This window comes from Typopeltis vanoorti, chromosome 1, assembly GCF_054136105.1.
Source record: "Typopeltis vanoorti isolate ZY-2024b chromosome 1, IOZ_Tvanoo_1.0, whole genome shotgun sequence".
NCBI classification, from domain to species: Eukaryota; Metazoa; Arthropoda; class Arachnida; order Uropygi; family Thelyphonidae; genus Typopeltis; species Typopeltis vanoorti.
The window spans coordinates 15,575,273-15,595,605 of record NC_143549.1 but is presented as its reverse complement, the minus strand read 5'-3'; the positions used below and the strand labels follow the sequence as shown (position 1 = coordinate 15,595,605).

General features: G+C 33.7%; 1 protein-coding gene across 2 annotated transcripts in view; it reads left to right on the top strand.

Moving 5' to 3' along the window:
* Window positions 1-20,333, top strand: part of NFAT (nuclear factor of activated T cells 3) — a 317,259-nt gene that overhangs the window by 274,592 nt on the left and 22,334 nt on the right. For both annotated transcript variants that reach the window (XM_090396732.1, XM_090396722.1), the window contains exon 11: window positions 1,946-3,724. In XM_090396732.1, coding sequence (XP_090252858.1) covers window positions 1,946-3,724 — 1,779 coding nt within the window. The remainder of the gene's footprint in view (window positions 1-1,945; window positions 3,725-20,333) is intronic.

Here is a 20,333-nt window from a genome sequence, read left to right as displayed (position 1 = left end):
TGACTAAATTGAATAACTGTTGTAATAGATATGGTATGAAGGTCAGCAATAAAAAGACAAAGACAATGAAAATAGGCAGAATCATTGAAAATGTCAACTGTGTTGTGAATGGAGAACCTGTGGAACAAGTAAAACATTTCAGCTACTTAGGCACGATTTTTACTGAAGATGGTAAATTAAATATAGAAATAGACAACAGAATCAGCAAAGCTGGTATGGTAGGAAATCAGTTGAATAAATTCATATGGAATAAGAGAGAAATTAGTCGGAACACTAAATTAGCTGTATACAACACAATGTTCAAACCAGTTTTAACTTATGGATCTGAGAGCTGGGTCAGAAGTAAAACACTTTACCAAAGAGTAGAAACCGCAGATATGAGAGTTCTGAGAAAGATTAGAGGCATGAACAGATGGCATCAATGGCAATATCATATTAAAAACGAGGATATTAGAAAAGAACTTGATATTGTCAGCATCCACCTGAAATTAGCAGAGCTAATCTCAGGTGGTATGGTCACTTGAACAGAATGGGCAAGGAAAGATTAGCAAAACAAGTGTTCTCTGCCAGGTTGGCAGGAAAATGACCCAGAGGAAGACCAAGATATAAGTGAATTGATACGGTACAAAGTGCCTTAGACGATAGAAATATAAGATCTGATAATGTTGCAGTCTTGACAAGTAACAGACTGATTTGGAGGAAAATTGTAGATAGGAAGTTAGTAATGATGTAAATTTTTCATGTGGTACTATCATATCCTGTACACCCCCTGAGGGTACATGGCAGGAATTTGATGATGAATTATGATTACTCTTTTTTGCACCTGTCATTTTTATTTAGTGATACATTTCTTGGTCATTAGCAACCAATCCACTATGAATTTGATCCTCTTAGTCTGCTCCTCACACCAGATGGCTTCTAACTCACTGTTACATGAAAAACTGTTACTAATATTACAGTTACAGGTCTCAATGTTAACCAGATTCAAGTTATCCAATATCATCATCAGCATGCCCCTCTCATCTCCTTTCCTTCCTTAAAATACTGTACCCTTTACACTTCTGATAGCCAGGTCTCACTAATGCTTACAATCCAATGTCTCATTGTATTCACTAAGGCAGCAAACTATATTCCTTTGTTTCTGATACTCCTAGCATTCATGTACTGACATAATAAACTGTCTACATGCTTTTGTATATATTCTTGTCTGTAGTCTGTTATGTATTCTCATCTATTCTGTGTTGTATATTATTTATTATAGTCTATTCTTATGTTGTGCATTATTTATGCAGACATCTTTGCATGTGCTTGATAGGTTCAAACCAGACGAACACAAAATCATTCTTTCCTCATAATCATTTCCATGATAATGTCCACTCCCATCGTTACCACAGTTACATAACATTATTATAATTTTCCTTTAAAGATAAGATTCACACTTAGTCTTTTTCATCAAAAGGTAAATGTCATTCTGGCTATACTTTAAAAGTGCTGTTGAATCTGATTTATTTCTGCTCTGAAGTTAGAAGCTTTGTGGCTGGGTGGCATGAAATTTTCTGCATCACCCACACATTCTTAGAATGTGCACTCTTTTATTTATTTTTTTTTTTAAAAAAAAAAAGGGGTATTGTAATATGAATATTCATTAAAATTACTGCAGAGGAAATGAACATTTTGTGTGTGTGTGTGTGTGTGTGTGTGTGTGTGTGTGTGTGTGTGTGTGTGTGTGTGTGTGTGTGTGTGTGTGTGTGTGTGTAAAAATTTGATATATAAATTTATCTAAAAAGATATGAATTGAAAACAGAATGGCTAATTAGTATTAATACTTATGTCACATACATTTTCCCTTTTTCAAAATAAGATAATATTATTTTATTAATTTTTAAGAATAAGATAATATTATTTTATTACATTTTTCTTTAATGTTTCTGTTGCCTTATTGCAGGTAGTACTGTAATGCCCGAAGAAGCAGCTAAATCTGGACATGTCCTTTTGGTCATTCAGTCCACTGGAAATATGCCTAATTCCAACCCCTCTACAACTGTCTCTGCCTCTTCAATACCAGCAAGCATATCCTGCACAAATTCTCAGTTATTAGCCAAAGGTGTAGATTCAGATATTTCTCAAGCAGACATAGAATCTAGAAAATCTTTGGATGTTATGACAGTTCCTCCACCTGCTGCCATATCAGCATCACACATCATATCAAACAATGATGAATTGGTATCTACCACTATAGTATCTTCTAACGTATTACAGACAAGTTTAGAGTCAATGAGTTATTCAGTTCCTGTTGCTAGCTCTTCTACTTTGGAGACAATGCATTCAACTCATGATAAAGCTTCTACATTAAATAGCTGGAATAATTTGAAGCTTTCTGATTTACAAGTGTCTACAGTTAAACCAGAGCTGATTTCCACAAATGAAACATCTGGTGGTGCCTTGCTACCCGAAGTAGTTAGCATATCAGAAAAGCCTGAAAATATCATCAAGACCTATGATCTCTCTTCACCTGTAAATATTGGGAACTCCAATTGTGATACAGGAAAAGCTCTTACTGGACAGTGTTTTAACTCTACATGTGATACAATATTGGGTGCAGTGCCATATAGCAGCTTACTTCCAAATCAAAATGTAAATTTCTCTGGTGTAACAGACGTCCAAGCTAAGCAGAAATTGTCATTTTGTGGAGAGCAGACTGGACCATTATCAACAGTGAACACACAAAATTCTGTATTAAGACAAGATGCAGTATTTTCATCATGGAATAGTGCTCAGAAATCCGAAATGGCTAGTCTTCAACAGGAACCTGACATACCATATTCTGCTTTGGAAACTGCCTTTGTCAATGAATGCATTGATAAAGCTAATGAAAATCAGCAGTTGACTGCCAGTGAAGCTCCCACAACTACTGTAATCACTGATATCAGGAATGTTGAAACTGACCAACTTGATAATGGAACATATCCTGCCTTGAATAGTAGATCAGAACTTGCCATAAATGAGAATACAGCAGCATCATGCTATTCAATATCATGGAATAATTCTCAGGAAATCAATAATAATATAAGTAATCTTAAAGAAGAACCTCATATATCTTTCTCAGACAAAGACTCTACTTTTGCTAATGATTGTGTTGAAAAAGAACATGAATCTTCTAATGTAGCACATACAGTAGAATGCACAGAAAATAGTACAGGTAACATTAGAACATCAAGAACTTATCCAATTAGTAATGTAACATCAGATCTCTCTACTGAAAACGGCACTTCATCAGTACCCTGCTTTGCTCAAGATACTGATATGCAGAACGCAATTGTAGGTATTAAAACCAGCAAATTTGAGTGTAGTAGATCTAGAACATACCCATCAATGAATAGCATTGCCAATCTTTCTATTAATAATTCAGCACCGTGCTATTCGGCTGACAATATTATCACACCAAGAGCTTATATGGTCCAGGGTAGTAGTAGTCAAGTTTATGGCACTAGTACTGCAAGTGAAAATGCAGTCAGCAACATAAATGAAAGATTAATGAGTGACACCTTAAGCACAGAAATATTAAGCAATTGTTCGTCTGTTCAGAATTGTAATACATATAATGAATGTCATGAAGATGTTTCTGAAAGAAAGAACTCATCAGGAGTGGATCAGATTTCTGAAGTGTCATGGATGGCTGATTCAGAACTTCTTAAGCTGATAAATCCTAGTACTTTTGATAATGGTAATGCATTTTAATTAATTAATAATAATTGCTTTTCATTTATATATATATATATATATATATATTACAAATTAATTTTTGAAGGTTTCAGTTTTTGCCACTCTCCAGGCTTGTTGCTCTTAGGCATTTCCCAGGTTGCTTAGTGAGTTACCATGGCACTGAATACTATATTTAACATCAACAGTATGTATAAACAAAATAAAAATATATTGTACAGTTAGTGTTTAAGCTTTTAAACCTTTTACAACATTGTTTAATTGGAACACTTCTAAGATTAAGGGGATTAAGAGAGAGAAAGGAGAGGATTGGATTAGGTTGGAATTGGAGCATTCGGGAATCACAGTGCAATAATAGCGAGTCGGCAAGTCACTCAAGCAGCTAATAAAGTCTACTAGTCGAGAGGCGGTTAGCTAATAAGTTGTAGAATAACAATTATAGCTATGGAAGACAGCTGAGTGACTACTAAATAGACTAGCAATACTTGAGTTGAGATTTAATTTCAGCGCCGACCTTTCAAGGACATACGGAACCTTGAAGCAAAGTACGAAGTTTCTAGGAAATAGTAGAGGCTGTAAAGTTGAAGTTTACTGTTAGCTGTGTTTAGAATTATTTGAGTGCAGGAGGAATGACCAACTGTGCATATAAAACCTCAAGTTAAGAATTATTGTGTGTTGCCTTAATTCATGAATGATCAGTAGCTCTTCATGTAAGAACATTTGTTTATGTGTATAGTGACCGATGATTAATTCAGTTATTGCTTAGAAGATTTATTTAATGAGTGCCATATACTGCTCAAGGTGTTTACAGTTATAAAAAATGTTTGTGTGTAAGTTTATGAAGAAAGAAGTTTATCGGTAAGATTATTCCAACCATTAATATTCCTTTGCAGAGAAGTGTGTGAGTTTCATCCTAGAATTTCCTTATACTAACAGTAACTATTGCGGAAATTAGCTGAAGTGTAAATTTAAAATTGTTTGTTTGTGAAGAGGTGTTACTGCAATTTTTATTGTATTTTGGAACTTAAGGAACTGTGAGAAGACTGTATTATAGAGATAACAGATTTACCTTTGTCTGAGTCTGTATGATTAAACTTATCTGAGAAGCAAATGTTTGTGATATCTTAATTACTGATTTGAACTTAAGTGTAAAATTTATGATTTAAAATTAAATGTTTGTTTTTGTTAATCTAAAGTTGTGTTTTGCCTGAATCTCTTTTACTGCACCATTCATTAAATATTCGAACTAAAGCGGGTAAAATAAGTAAGTTAAATATACTCGGCCAGTATATATTAATAACAACATATAAAGGAGAAATAGTTGACAGTTGGTTTTTCTTCAGTTCTTGAACTAATTCAAACATAAAGTGGCGCAGTCTTTAAATATAAATTTTCTTTATATTTGAATTAGAAATCAACTTACAACTTATCAATTAGTTAAGAACATCTTAATAACTATATATTGGATCCAAAGTATAGATTGAGAAGAAGTAAGATCCAACAAAATAAAAGAAAAATTTTTCACACTAGACTCACAAGTTGAGAAAACTGACTTCTCAATTTTCAGGTGAAGAATCAGATGATGTACTGTCCTTTTTTACTTATGTTGAAAAACTTAGTGAAATAGCTAACTGGACTGATTTCCAATTACTTATATTATTAAGAAGTAAGTTAATTGGCAAGGCAAAAACTTTTTTGTATTCATCTCCAGTGCTAAAAGAAACATTAGATTATCAAAAATTTAAGGGCAATCTTATTTCTCAGTTCTCAAAATTAAGAAGTATTGGCCCAAATTTATGGAAGTTACAGAGAGTCTTACAAAAGGATAAAGAAACTGTTACTGATTTTCACAATCGTTTATTGACACTAGCCAACAGTTTAAATGTGACTAATGAAGATAAACCACACTTAGATTGGGCTGTATTCCAACAATTTAGATAAGGTGTTAGGCAAGAATTAAGAGAAACAGCCTATAAGAAGAAAATTTCCACCTTAGAAGAGTGTCTCAAAAGTGTCAAGGAAAAAGAACAAATGTTAGGAGATCTTTATCCCTCATCCAGTGTAGGTCTTGTAAATGTTGTAAATAAGACTGGTTGTTCCTTGAACCAATCTGATGTTGAAAAGAAAAATAAGGATGAAAAAGGAAAGGGAAAGCATATTGGAGAAAGTCCAAGTAGTAATAATTGCATAACTGAAAGTAAAGAACAATTTGACAAAAGGCTGATGACAGAAGTGAAAACCCTAATTCACCAGGAAGTAAATAGGTTAAATCAGCCAATAATGGATAGTCTTAATGAGGTTGTGAGACAATTATCAGCTATTACTTTGAAGTCTCAAGAAAACCACAAAACCCCCACAACTGATAAAATTAATAAGATGATTAAACAATGAAGTGGAAAAACAAAATCAACCCATTTTAACTAGTCTAGATAAGGTAATTCAAGGACCAGATAATGTTAAACAACGGATGTCTATTATCCAAAGAGATCCTCCAAAATGTTATAATTGCAACAAAGTTGGACATTATGCTAGGAATTGTTTCCATAACAAGGGAAACTACTCTAATAGCAGATGGGACTCAAAATTTGGATACATACCCCACAGAAGAAATAATAGAATTCAGAAACACCAAGCACCTAATGAAAGAATGATGAGAATTAGAGGAGATATTCTGTGCTCTAAATGTGACATCTTATTAGATACAGGATGCAATGCCTCTACCATCAGAATGGATTATTTCTTAACCTTAAAGAACAAATTATGGAAAAGCACTGCCAAGCTGAGAGAACCTGTAAGAATTAATACTCTCTCAGACTCAAGCTTCATAGCATATGAGAAACTTCATGCAAAGATTTACCTACCAGAATTTGGACTATGTGTGTGGCAAGATTTACTTGTTGTCCCCACTACATCCAACTTAAGCTCCCACATTATTTTAGGAACAAATTTCTTAGCAAGGTATCAATTCTCCTGTGATTTTTCTAAGAGGGAAGTATCCCTGATGAACAAGAAGAGATGTACCAGAAGAAGTGGAAATCATGATTATGAGAGAACTAGACACCAGAACAACCTGGCAGAGAACACTTGTTTTGCTAATCTTTCCTCTCCCATTCTATTTAAGTGACCATACCACCTGAGATTAGCTCTGCTAACGCATTCCTGGATGCTGACAATGTCAAGTTCTTTCCTAATATCCTCATTTTTTTAATATGATATTGCCATTGATGCCATCTGTTCACGCCTCTAATCTTTCTCAGGACTCTCATATCTGCGGTCTCTAGTCTTTGGTCAAGTGTTTTACTTCTGACCCAGCTCTCAGATCCATAAGTTAAAACTGGTTTGAACATTGTGTTGTATACTGCTAATTTAGTGTTCCGACTAATTTCTCTCTTATTCCATATGAATTTATTCAATTGACTTCCCACCATACCAGCTTTGCTGATTCTGTTGTCTATTTCTATATTTAATTTACCATCTTCAGTAAAAATCGTGCCTAAGTAACTGAAATGTTTTACTTGTTCCACAGGTTCTCCATTCACAACACAGTTGACATTTTCAATGATTCTGCCTATTTTCATTGTCTTTGTCTTTTTATTGCTGACCTTCATACCATATCTATTACAACAGCTATTCAATTTAGTCAGAGAATCTTGCAGACTTGTAGCAGATTTATTTAGAAGTATAACATCATCCGCATAAAGCAAAGAGCGGACATTAACATCTCCAATTTTGATATCAGGTTTAATACCACTTTTCTCCATAATGTGATCCATATAGATAATGAATAACAGAGGGGATAATGTACTTCCTTCAATTCTAACTGCTGACTTACAACTCAAATAAAGACTAAGTATTGCTTGATATAATGCCCCATTGACACCATATAACTGCAGCGTATTGAATAGCTTCTCTCTTGGCACCTTGTCATATGCCTTTTCGAAATCGACAAAACTTAAATACAGATCTTTGTTTTATTCCAATGCTTTCTCAACTATTTGTCGTAAAGTGAAGATCTGATCCTGACAGCCTCTATTTGGCCTGAATCCAGCTTGTTCTTCACCAAGCTTTTCTTCCACAATTCTTCTCAACCGTTTCTCAAGTATACTAGCATAGATCTTGCCAGGAATGCTCAGTAGGAAATACCTCTGTAATTCTCACATTCAGTTTTATTTCCCATTTTATATATGGGTACTATGAGAGCTCTACTCCAATCATCGGGAATTCGTCCCTCAGTCCAGGCTTTCTGAACTATTCAGTGCAGCCACTGTAAGACTTTTATACCACCATACTTCAGCATTTCTGGTCAAATATCATCTACTCCTGCCATTCCACATTTCAAGCCTTTGACGGCTTTTTCTACTTCAAGTATGGATATGTATTCCTGACTGCATGCCTGGTCAGTGTTTTTTATCACTGTGATGTTATCACTGCTTGTTTCATTTAGCAGTTTTTCAAAGTAATTACTCCATACTTCAAGGATATCTTTTTCTCCTGTTTTCATGTCACCTTTATCATCTCTAACTCCTTTTATAGCACTCTTTCCTCCATTCCTAAGCTTCTTCAACAAACTCCAGAATATTTTGCCACCTTCTTGATATTTATTTTCTATATTCTTGCCAAAGTCCTCCCATGACTTTTGTTTAGCTAGTTTTACACACTGTTTAGCTTTCTTACGTTTGTCTCTGTATTCTGTAAGAGTAAAAGCTGACTTATTTGCCAGGAACTTTTGATATGCTTTCTTCTTTTCCTTCACTGCCTCTTTAACTTCCTGTGTCCACCAGGGAGTTCTGATTTTTTTATCCTTGCACACAACCTCACCACATGCCTCTCTGGCAGAATTAATCAATGTTTTTTTCAGAGTTTGCCACTGAATCTCCAAGGTTTGATTCCTGTTCTCAAACTCTTTCATTTTCTTTTCAATAATCTTTCTGTATATAGTTATTAAGATGTTCTTAACTAATTGATAAGTTATAAGTTGATTTCTAATTCAAATATAAAGAAAATTTATATTTAAAGACTGCTCCACTTTATGTTTGAATTAGTTCAAGAACTGAAGAAAAACCAACTGTCAACTATTTCTCCTTTATATGTTGTTATTAATATATACTGGCCGAGTATATTTAACTTACTTATTTTACCCGCTTTGGTTCGAATATTTAATGAATGGTGCAGTAAAAGAGATTCAGGCAAAACACAACTTTAGATTAACAAAAACAAACATTTAATTTTAAATCATAAATTTTGCACTTAAGTTCAAATCAGTAATTAAGATATCACAAACATTTGCTTCTCAGATAAGTTTAATCATACAGACTCAGACAAAGGTAAATCTGTTATCTCTATAATACAGTCTTCTCACAGTTCCTTAAGTTCCATAATACAATAAAAATTGCAGTAACACTTCTTCACAAATAAACACTTTTAAATTTACACTTCAGCTAATTTCTGCAATAGTTACTGTTAGTATAAGGAAATTCTAGGCTGATACTCACACACTTCTCTGCAAAGGAATATTAATGGTTGGAATAATCCAACTGATAAACTTCTTTCTTCATAAACTTACACACAAACATTTTTTATAACTGTAAACACCTTGAGCAGTATATGGCACTCATTAAATAAATCTTCTAAGCAATAACTGAATTAATCATTGGTCACTATACACATAAACAAACGTTCTTGCATGAAGTGCTACTGATCATTCATGAATTAAGGCAACACAGAATAATTCTTAACTTGAGGTTTTATATGCACAGTTGTTCATTCCTCCTGCACTCAAATAATTCTTTAGGCACTATAATTCTAAACACAGCTAACGGTAAACTTCAACTTTACAGCCTCTACTATTTCCTAGAAACTTCATACTTTGCTTCAAGGTTCCGTATGTCCTTGAAAGGTCGGCGCTGAAATTAAATCTCAACTCAAGTATTGCTAGTCTATTTAGTAGTCACTCAGCTGTCTTCCATAGCTATAATTGTTATTCTACAACTTATTAGCTAACCGCCTTTCGACTAGTAGACTTTATTAGCTGCTTGAGTGACTTGCCGACTCGCTATTATCGCACTGTGATTTCCCAATGCTCGGATTCCAATCTAATGCCAATCCTCTCCTTTTTCTCTCTCTTAATCCCCCTAATCTCCCTATATTTTCTGTGTTCCTCTTTTATATATGCGTTCTTCCCACCTAAATTGTTCTCGTGAATTCTTTCACTAAAACTCTTTTCAATAAGTTTCAACATTCTCTTCACGTGGTGTTCCAACTTCCGCTTGCTTACTTATATGCATCTCCATGACAACAAAACAAAACATAATAAAATTGAGCTATTGCATAACGTTAAACTTCTACAAATAGGAATAAATAGAGAATATTTACATTTCAATTAGTGTGCAGTTAAATTATCAAATACAAGTTCTTATAATATTAACATAGTAATAATTAAAATAGCTTAATAATACAGTCTTATCATTATTAATACATATATCTTTGATTAAATAATTAGATATTAGACAAAATTAAAGTAGTTATATTAATATTAAATTGTAAAATAAGTTGTTTACATTAAATGATATTTACAAGTCTAGCCTTTGTGATGGAAGATCATGTTGGATTCTGAAGCAAATAATAATTACTCCAATCTCTATATATTCAGAATTCAACAATATAGTTATTAGTTAAATTTTATTCGCCATCACTTTCTGACAGTAGCAGCATTCTTTTGTGTGAGACCAGAATTAAATCGCTTCCATTAACTTGAAACACTTTGGCCTTCTTGTTCAGTTTTCAGTTTCATTCATACTGCAATAGTGGAAACGTTTTCTTCAGTAAAAAGAACTAAATTAGCACTAATTTTCAATAATTCTGAAGGTTTGGTTTTTTTTACCACAAACTCTGTAATTAATCATTATGTTGAATTTTTTCTTGACAATTATTCATAAGACTATTACACTTTTTTATAAAATCTTTATCAAGTAGCTTTATTTTTATCCTCCTACATGTTTCGCCAATCTGTTTCTATTGGCATCCTCAGGGAATACAAATCAGTAAGCACAAAATGAAGGTTACAGACTAGGTTATAACCGATGTTTCTAAATTATACAAAAATTGGTATTGTAGAAACAGATTGGCGAAACATGTAGGAGGATAAAAATAAAGCTACTTGATAATGATTTTATAAAAAAGTGTAATAGTCTGTAATTAATTGTTGAGATCCTGTTTTGACTAGATCTTTATATAATTCTTCATATTGCACCATACATGACTACAGTTCACGTTTAAACTGTTCAACTCGTTCAATATATGGATCATGTGTAAGAAAATGACTTTGAAATTTACTAGCCATTGAATTCGTTAATTAATCACTTTTTCTTTTTCATCAAGATTCTCAAGGGCAGCTTCTATTATTTCTTCATCACTAACAACCTTGTCAACCATCAATTCTTCAATATCTGTAGATGAAAAATTATCAAATCATTCAAAAATATTGCCAAATCGAAAAATTATCAAATCCTATCAAAAACCATCAAATGTGATGGTTTCAATTCTGATAATGCCAACTTAGCAAGTTTGATGCAATCCAAAATAAAAATTTTTCTTCCACACATCAATGACTGTCAGTAAATTATCCTTATCTAGTTTATTCAAAATGTATTGGAATGTTCTTATGTAAGTTTTAAAGGTAGCAATTACATCTTGGTCTAGTGGTTGTATTAAGGATGTTGTATTAGGTGGCAGAAAACAAAATTCCACATTCAGGGTTCTAAACAGGAGGGCCAGGTGCATTGTCTATAATCAATAAAACTTTAAAGTTCAGATTTTTTTTTTCTCCTATCAAATAGCGTGTATTTTTTGGAACAAAACAATGATGGAACCATTCATTAAAAAATTATTTTGTAACCCAACCTTTTTTGTTTACCTTCCAGTGAACTGGTAATGGTTAAAATCTACACCTTTTATTGCCCATGGTCTTTGGGATCGATTAATGAGTATTGGTTTTAAACATTTCAAATTGTAAACAAGAAATGATTGCTTAGCAAACATCTCAACCTCTTCCAAGCAGTTTTATATAGGTGGGCCTCCAGTAACGGACCAACTTAACATCGAGGAATCGGTATAGCACCCTTCTGCTTTCAGGAACCAACGGCATGTGAATGTAACAGATCATCTGTTGGCTTAACTTCGGGGAATCATAATTACAAAAATTGATTTTTTTGTTGTCGCCACAATTGTCTACATTCTGTAGAATATAGAGTAATCCCTGATATTTTGATATTTGAAACATCAAGGGGGGGGTCTCCAAAATTCAAGTTTGAGTACATATGTACCATTCTAGGAAATGATAATTATAATGGAAATACCCTTTTTAACAGAACTGAACTCGAGCAGAAATTTTAAAAATAAGTGCCATTTGAACCATGTAAAATCAAAATATGCTGTGTAAAAATAGAATTGCTTCTGTTTTCTAAACCGTGTTATTTCAAAATCATGTAAAAAAAAAAGCCGTTTAAAAAGAGAAATAACTGTATGCAATTTTTTCAAAGCAGAGCACAACCACGTGCGGTGTTTTTTTGCTGTTCCCTCCCTGACACACATACAACTTGAGTATTGATTTTTTTTTTTTTTTTTTTTTTTTTCATATTCTGGTGGTATATGAAGAACATATTCTACCAGTTTTACTTTGTATTTTTCCCTGATGTTGGAAGAAATAATGGAAAGTATTTTCTGTTGAAGTGGATTTTCATGCTGCATTTGCAAAAATGCAGCATGAAAATTCTACGTGATTTTATTCTTTTGAATTATTCCCTTTCTTCAGATTTGAAGAGATATCCTATTGTCTTCAACAAACTAATTTTGAAGAACAGTGCCAAAACTGTCAATGAATTGCCATTCATTGACTGTTTTGCTTGTGATGACTGTATTTTGCTTCATGACTTCTTTTCAAGGCTCTCTATCGCTCAGTCAGTATTCCTTATGGTTGAAAGGATTTTAGTTGAAACATTCAGAATGCAAAATATATTTTATAGTGCATTTCAACTAAAGGTGAATTAACTGGTCATCCTGCAAAATAGACAAAATCTTTTGTACTTCTTGAATGCATTCACCAACAAAACACATAATAGACTAGTAGAATGTATATATGATCCAAAATAATTTTGGATCATATATATTCTAAGCAAAAAGTCTAATCCATGCATTTATTCAGTTTTGAAGGATGATCCCTTGTCCTTCCCAACTTCAACCAACCCCAAGCACTGAAAAATTTCCAGTGTATCAGTCTTGTAAAACTCTTTTAATAGCATACCTTTCTATAATATCCTCTCTTTTCTGCTATAAACCAGCTCTTACAATCCATAAACCCTCAATCTATTTTCATACGGAGCATTCCACAGACCAGCAGCTCTGTCACCAGACTCTGGACTCTTTCTATCACTTCCTCATTCCCAGGAATTCAGGTGATCAGACCCATAGTAATTCAGATGTGGTTGTATCTGAGTTCTTATAAAAGTTGATAACTTCCTTATCTCTGCATGTTAGTATATTCTACAACAACTAATCCTGTGAGCTGCCTTGTCATATATGTCTTCTGAATAGTTTATCTTTATCTCTCCCTATCCACCAATACCATGAAACAGGGCCACAGGGTGCATATGAGCCACCTTTGTGCAAAAAACTGCCCCCTTGAAAGTCGATGAAAGTAATTAAAAAAGGAAACATTTTTATAATTATAATATATATTTATTACAGTAATAAGTAGAAGAGTAATCACACAAACAAAACAAGGAAAACACATATGAAAAGTTAAGTATATAATTATATGTATAACAAAATAATTTTGGATCATATATACATAAAAAATACATAAGTTTATAAATACAATCACATCATGTATACCTTATAAATCGCAAAATTTGTACCTTCATGCTTTCAATGCCACAAAATTCTTAGTTTATTCGCCCAAGTCTAAACTAGCCATAATGTTGTTTTCCATAGATATTATAGGCAAATCTGTTAAACATTTTTGGGTTATGATTGATCGTAAATACTTTTTAATTAAGTTTTGAAAAGCTTCTTTCCCCTGAAGCCACTGATACTGGTAATGTTAGAAAATTCTTAAAAAAACTGAAATATGCAGAAACATATCATGTAAATTGTTCTCATATATGAAGTTCAACAAATTGTGAAGGGATATATCTTTTTTTATGAGACTTTGTAAAGTTTTAAGTTCCACAAAAAAGGACATACATTGCCATCAATATCAAGATCATTTGGATTTTTATCGTTGCTGCATTTCAAGTGTAAATCTTTGCAGTGTTTTAAGATAACTTCCTCCTTCCAGTGTTTCAATGCATATATTAGGGATGATTTTAAATATTTCATTATTCTCCTTTAACAACAAAAACCTTTCAGTTAGAGATGATCAAGTACTGTCTAATATCACAAAAAGCTTCAGCATCAGTAGATGAAAACTTTTATAAATCTGATGCTTTTTCTACAGTCAAGAATTTATATAAGAAACCAGCCAGTTCTTGTTTGATTTGCAATTTCTTTGCTCTTCTTTTCCTGTATTGGACTCCGGACAAAGTTGCCGTTTTTTTTTTTTTTTTTTTTTTTTTTTTTTTTTTTTTTTCCCTGACATCCACAATTCAATATTTAAAATTTAAATATAATTATTAATTTTAAGAATATTTATGATGGGTTGGATTATATATAAATAAATATATTAATTGATAAACAACATCTGAAATCAATATTAAACACATTAATTTCTCAATCACTATGCCACAGCCTTTTACAATATAATAGATATCACTGCCTTAGGATTATGTTTGCAGGCATCTTTCGAAAAACAGTCAATTTAAATATACCTAAGATCATGCAAGATACAATAACACTATATCAATTCCAGATCTGTGCAACCACTGTTATACTATGTCTAAATGAATACAGGCCAGATACATCATATGGGCATTGTATATATAATTCTGAGATTCCTTAAATTGTACCATAAAAATAAATTTTATTACACATATAAATAATCAAAATGTCGCCCCTTTGATTAGCTGCCCTTGTAAGGTGAACAATCTGCACACCTACCAACAGTGGCCCAACCCTTACATTCCTACCTTCCTCAGTTTTCTAAAGCACATTTCCATCAAGATAATAAGCAGATTGTAATCTTTCATCCTAACATGCATAGCTTTATACTTTACCCATACTGTCAGCCAATTTAAACTGTCCTGCAAGGCTCCCTAATCACCTTGATTAACTATATACCCAATTTTGCATCATCTACAAACAACTGATATTTCTCTTCAGATCCTCTACTATGTCATTAATGTACAAATTCAGTAGCAGTGATTCAAGCAAAGGGCCCATTGTTATACCACTAGTCACATGCCTTCTGGATTCTTCTTTTCCATATTATATACTGGTGTCCAAAGCTAAGGACAAACTACATTTTTATGTGTGTATTTCATGTATATTACTTTATCAACCACAGTTAAAATCTACAATAGGATGATACTCAATAGAATAGAACCTTGCTTAACACCACTTTTAAGAAAAAACCAAGCTGGATTTTTAAAAAAACGATGTACAATAGAACAGATACATTACATCAGAAGAATCATAGAGGGTTCATGTGATAAAAACTTACTACTCATTTTAACCTTTATAGACTTTAAAAAAAATGCCTTTGACTCCATTAACAGAGAAGCAGTGTTTAAAATATTCAGCTTCTATGGTCTACCCTCAGAACTCATACAAGAAATCTCATTGCCTTATAAATATTACAATGCTACAGTAATCTTTAAAACAGAAACATCTGAATCATTTCCAGTGACAACAGGAGTCCTGTAAGGTGATATACTAGCACCTTATTTGTTTTTAATATGCTTGGACTACATCTTCCGGACCATCAACACAGAAGATCTTGGTTTTAACATTGGAACATCCACCCACACCATACAAATAACTGATCTTCGCTTTGCTGACAATGTTGTACTTATTGATACAGAACCAACAAAGGCACAAAAACATCTCAGTCTACTAGAGGCACAGGCTAAACTTATTGGTCTGCAGATCAACATCCAAAAGTCCAAAGTATTCTCAATAGGTTGTGAAAACTTTATACTTCATATCAACGATAAACCCTTAGAAAGAGTAAAGGACTTTCAATACTTTGGATCATGCATCAGCAATATAGAAAATGATATCAGAAAATGTAAACAGCTGGCTCTAGTCTTCCATAACAAACTCTACCCCATCTGGAAATTATCATTAGTATCATTAAAGACAAAATTAAGACTATGATATAAAGATAAAATTAATACCATGCAACCAGTAGATCCCTCTTCTTGTATGGTTCTCAAACCTGGACAATAAGCACCAAAAAAAACTACAGATCTAATTAACGACATGTCTCAGACTGATTCTTGGATACATTTGGATGGACCATGTCACTAACTCTGCTGTGCTAAATCTGGCTAAGCAAGAACCACTTGTCAGTATAGGCAAAAAAACTACAACTCGAATGGCTTGGGCATCAACTCAGACATCCTGAAGTCTCGTCCTTTTTGGAATTCCTCATCCTGTATAAACCAGAAGATGGCAAATGCAGTAGAGGAAGACCAGGCAAACAATTTTGGCAATACATATGTGAAACTATCAGTAGGCTGAACTGCAAAACTCCATCTGACATCTACCAGCTCAAGATAGAGAGACTTGGAAGACCATAATTTGCAATTTTATTTTTAATATAAATCTCTTTTCCCTTTTCACATTGTATCATATTGTGAATAAACTATGTATGTATTTCATGACTACAGATAAATGTGGACATAAATTTATTGCCAGCATAATAATAAATTGTATTACACAAAAAAGTGTGTTATAAATTTCATACAATTAAATTGCAATGCATTTTTGACAAAAGTTCAAAAATTTCCAGGACATATTTAAGGAATTAATGTATAGTGCTTACAGAAAACTGTGCAGAGAGACATTTCAGTATAGAATATGTCCACCTTGAATTGTGATGCAACTCTCACAACATCGTACTATGCTTAACACCAAGTGATTCAGAAGTTCTTGAGGCAAACTGACCCCAGAGCAAAGATAAGGACTTATTTGTTTTCTTGGGAAGAATTTCAAGCAGCAGTGCATCTTCTTATTGTATCCCAAACATGTTCTATGGGGTTGAGATCTGGGGAACGTGCTGGCCACCCAGTTCAATTAATATCCTCGGTCCCCAGGTATATCCACTGCTTGTGTACAGTGTGGTGTGGCATTGTCATCTATAAAAATGAATTCTTCACCTACAGCACCACAGAAGAATTGAACATAACATTGAAGAACTTGGTTGCAATATCATTCACCAGTCATATTCCCTTATTCCAAAACATCTAGCTCCATTAAGCATAATGCCTCCTCACACTATGATCCCAGCACTGCCATATCTATCTCTTCTGAGAACATTCTTGCAATGGTGAGCAGTACCACTTTCACACCAGATCAAGTGTCGCCTAGAATCAGAGTAAACACTGAAATGCATCTCATCTGTAAAGAGTACATCAGCCCATTGGTGTGTTGTCCAATTTTTATGAATACAGTACCACTGAAAACGTGATATTGTGGTACTGTGGATAGAGGGAAGCAGACTAGAGGCCTTTGGGTGTATAGGCCTACTTGTCACAGCTGTCCTACTAGAGTTTGTCAAGATATCTGCATACCTGTGCTTGAATGGAGCCAAGTTGCAAACTGACCTGCAGTGGTTCATTGATTACGTTTTCCGAAAATCCGTCTTCTTGCTTCATGGTAGAGTGAGAGCGACCTCTTAGCAAGTATCTGGAATACATTCCATTGGATTGAAATGCTTCCCGGAGCCCATATATAATGCTATGTGAAATTCCAAACTCTCTGGCAATATCACTAATTCTTAGAAAGCTTAAAGAAGGCCTTCTTCAAGCTTTCTAATAATTCTTCCTGCTGCATGAAATCATCTAGATGATCTCTTTTACACATTACAAGACATTCAAGTTTGCAACTTTATTCCTGCATGAAAAGAACTCCCTTCAAACACAATGTGCTTAACACAGCCCTTTTATCCTGTTGAGCACTACCATGTGATCCCTTTGCACAATTCAAAAATTTGAATGTGCACCTGCTTTCTACTCAAAATTGTCAGCTATACAAATTGCCACAAAGTGATTCATCTGAATTTGCAGTTGTAATCTTCAGAAATAGTGTTTGTCCTTAGGTTTTGTGCACCAGTGTACTACTCTTTGGTATCTCCATCTCATCTCCACCAACTTCATATTCATTTAATGTAAAATCCTGTCAAATACTTTCAAAATTCAGCAGCATCATCATGCAGCCATTCTCTTTATCCAGTTCATCATCATATTATTATTATTATGGTCAACTCCATGGAGTTGACCGTAATAATAATCATGGTCACTCTCACCAAATATAACTCTCACTTTATATTTACTTATATAATTTTGCATCGCCGAACTGAAGCCTTTTGGCTCTTTATTTTAGTAAGTATACTTAGAATTTGAAAGCTTTTGATAGATTACTGCATGATAAGTCAATAGTCAAACTAGAGCAGATGGGTTTGGATATTAGACTAGTGCATTAGACCAGACATTGCTATCTGATAGGTATCAGCAAGTTGTGTATGGGGGAGCGATATCTCGGAAGAGGAAAGTCACTAGTGGTGTGAGTCAGGGGTCTGTTTTAGGGCCATTGCTGTTTAACCTGTATGCTAATGATATTGGGAAAGATTTGGATTAGGATATTCAGTTGTTTGCAGATGATGCAAAGCTGGGATGAACTATGAGGAGTAGAGTAGATGTTGTGGCTTTACAAGAAGACTTAAATAGATTGAGTGATGGGCATGGGAGTGGCGATGCCAGTTCAATGTTGCAAAATGTAAGGTTTTAAAATTTGGGAAACAAAGATGGGATATAGAATTCATGCTTGTTAGGGATATATTATTGGAGGTGGAGGAAATAAGAGATCTGGGGGGTGATGGTGGATAAGGATCTAAAATTTAGAGGACAACATAATGAATTTTGGAAATGATGAGGAAGACTTGTAAACTCTGACTTGTAGAAGGAGATTCTTGTTACATTGTATAAGGCTTTGATTAGGCCTGTAAAGGGTCCAGAAGTAACTAATATGCACAGATTTGGCCATTTCTTTTTCAAAAAGATGAAGAGATGTTGGAAAGGGTCCAGAGGTGATTGACTAAGGTAGTTTCTGATCTCTGGGATGTTGAATATGAGAAATGGTTGAGAAGATGCAATTTACAGAGTCAAGTGGATAGGAGGAAGAGGTGATATGACAAAGGCATACAAGTTGGTAGGGGTTATTATAGGATCAATGATGAAGAGGTTTTTTCATAAAATGGTGGTATATCAGAGAAGAACAAGAGGTCATCCCTGAAAGCTGTATAAGAAGGGTGTGAATGATAGATTCACAACCGTCTTATACAGAACATCCTTCTTATACAAAACCTGCTTCTCACTCCCTTCTAACAAAGGAGTGAGAAGCAGGTTTTTTGTATGCAGAGTTGTGAATGATTGGAATGCCTTGCCTGAGAGCATGGTGTCTGCAGAGAATTTTAATGTGTTTAACATGCATTTTGATCAACTGTATGACAAAGGGACCTCCCAAGATGAGTCTTTGACTCCATGGGGTCTTAGGGTAATAATAATAAATGGGACAGTAGTCATCCACTGGGTGATGAACTTTATCTCCTATCTAATGACATTAACCACACAAATGGCCATATAGATAAAATATATCAAATAATTTATGCTTGGTATCCAGATGTTAATTTCAATTTATTTATAGATGTGTAAAGTGGTGGTTAATCAAAATTAATGTCTCATATCTAAATATCCAATGAAATTAGTCATGTTAATTTTATTTTAATCAGAAAACTTATTTTTGCCTACAAAAATCAAACAAATGATTTCTGCTTTCAAATTATGAATTTAAAAAATATTAATTCATAATTTACAACAAATGGAAGTATGTGAGCTATTGTGAAAGACAGAAAGATCATATCAGATCAGAGGATTCAAGAAAATGAGACCTACCCAAACTTTCAGCTTCAACAATTGCTGTCAAGGTATACTTTCTTCCAAAGGGAGTACACAATGATGACAAAAAGAAGTCTATCGCTGGAGTTAGTACTGATTGACTGAAAGATGATTTTTTTTGGTATGCACTGCAACTTAACTGAACAAATTTATTGGTGCTATAGAAAAAACACATCATAAAGTACAGATTTCAATGACTTTATATTTCTTTGAATAAAAAACTTAAAAATCATGCCTAGCCAGAAAAGTTTCAAATGCATTTTTTTTAAATATCAAACTCACAGATGAAAAGGGCTCCCAAATAGTCAAAATGACAGTGCTGTTTGTAGGCAAGCGGGTAAGAGAGAATAAAGGAATTGATTAATGTGTTTCTTGAAGAGATGGGAGTTGTAATCTTTGGAAAAAAATACTGAGAAGATCATTCCAAAGGACAGAAGTATATCGGATGAATAAGCAGAAGTGGGTTCAATAAGACTGGAGATGTCCTGTATATAGGTGGGGGAA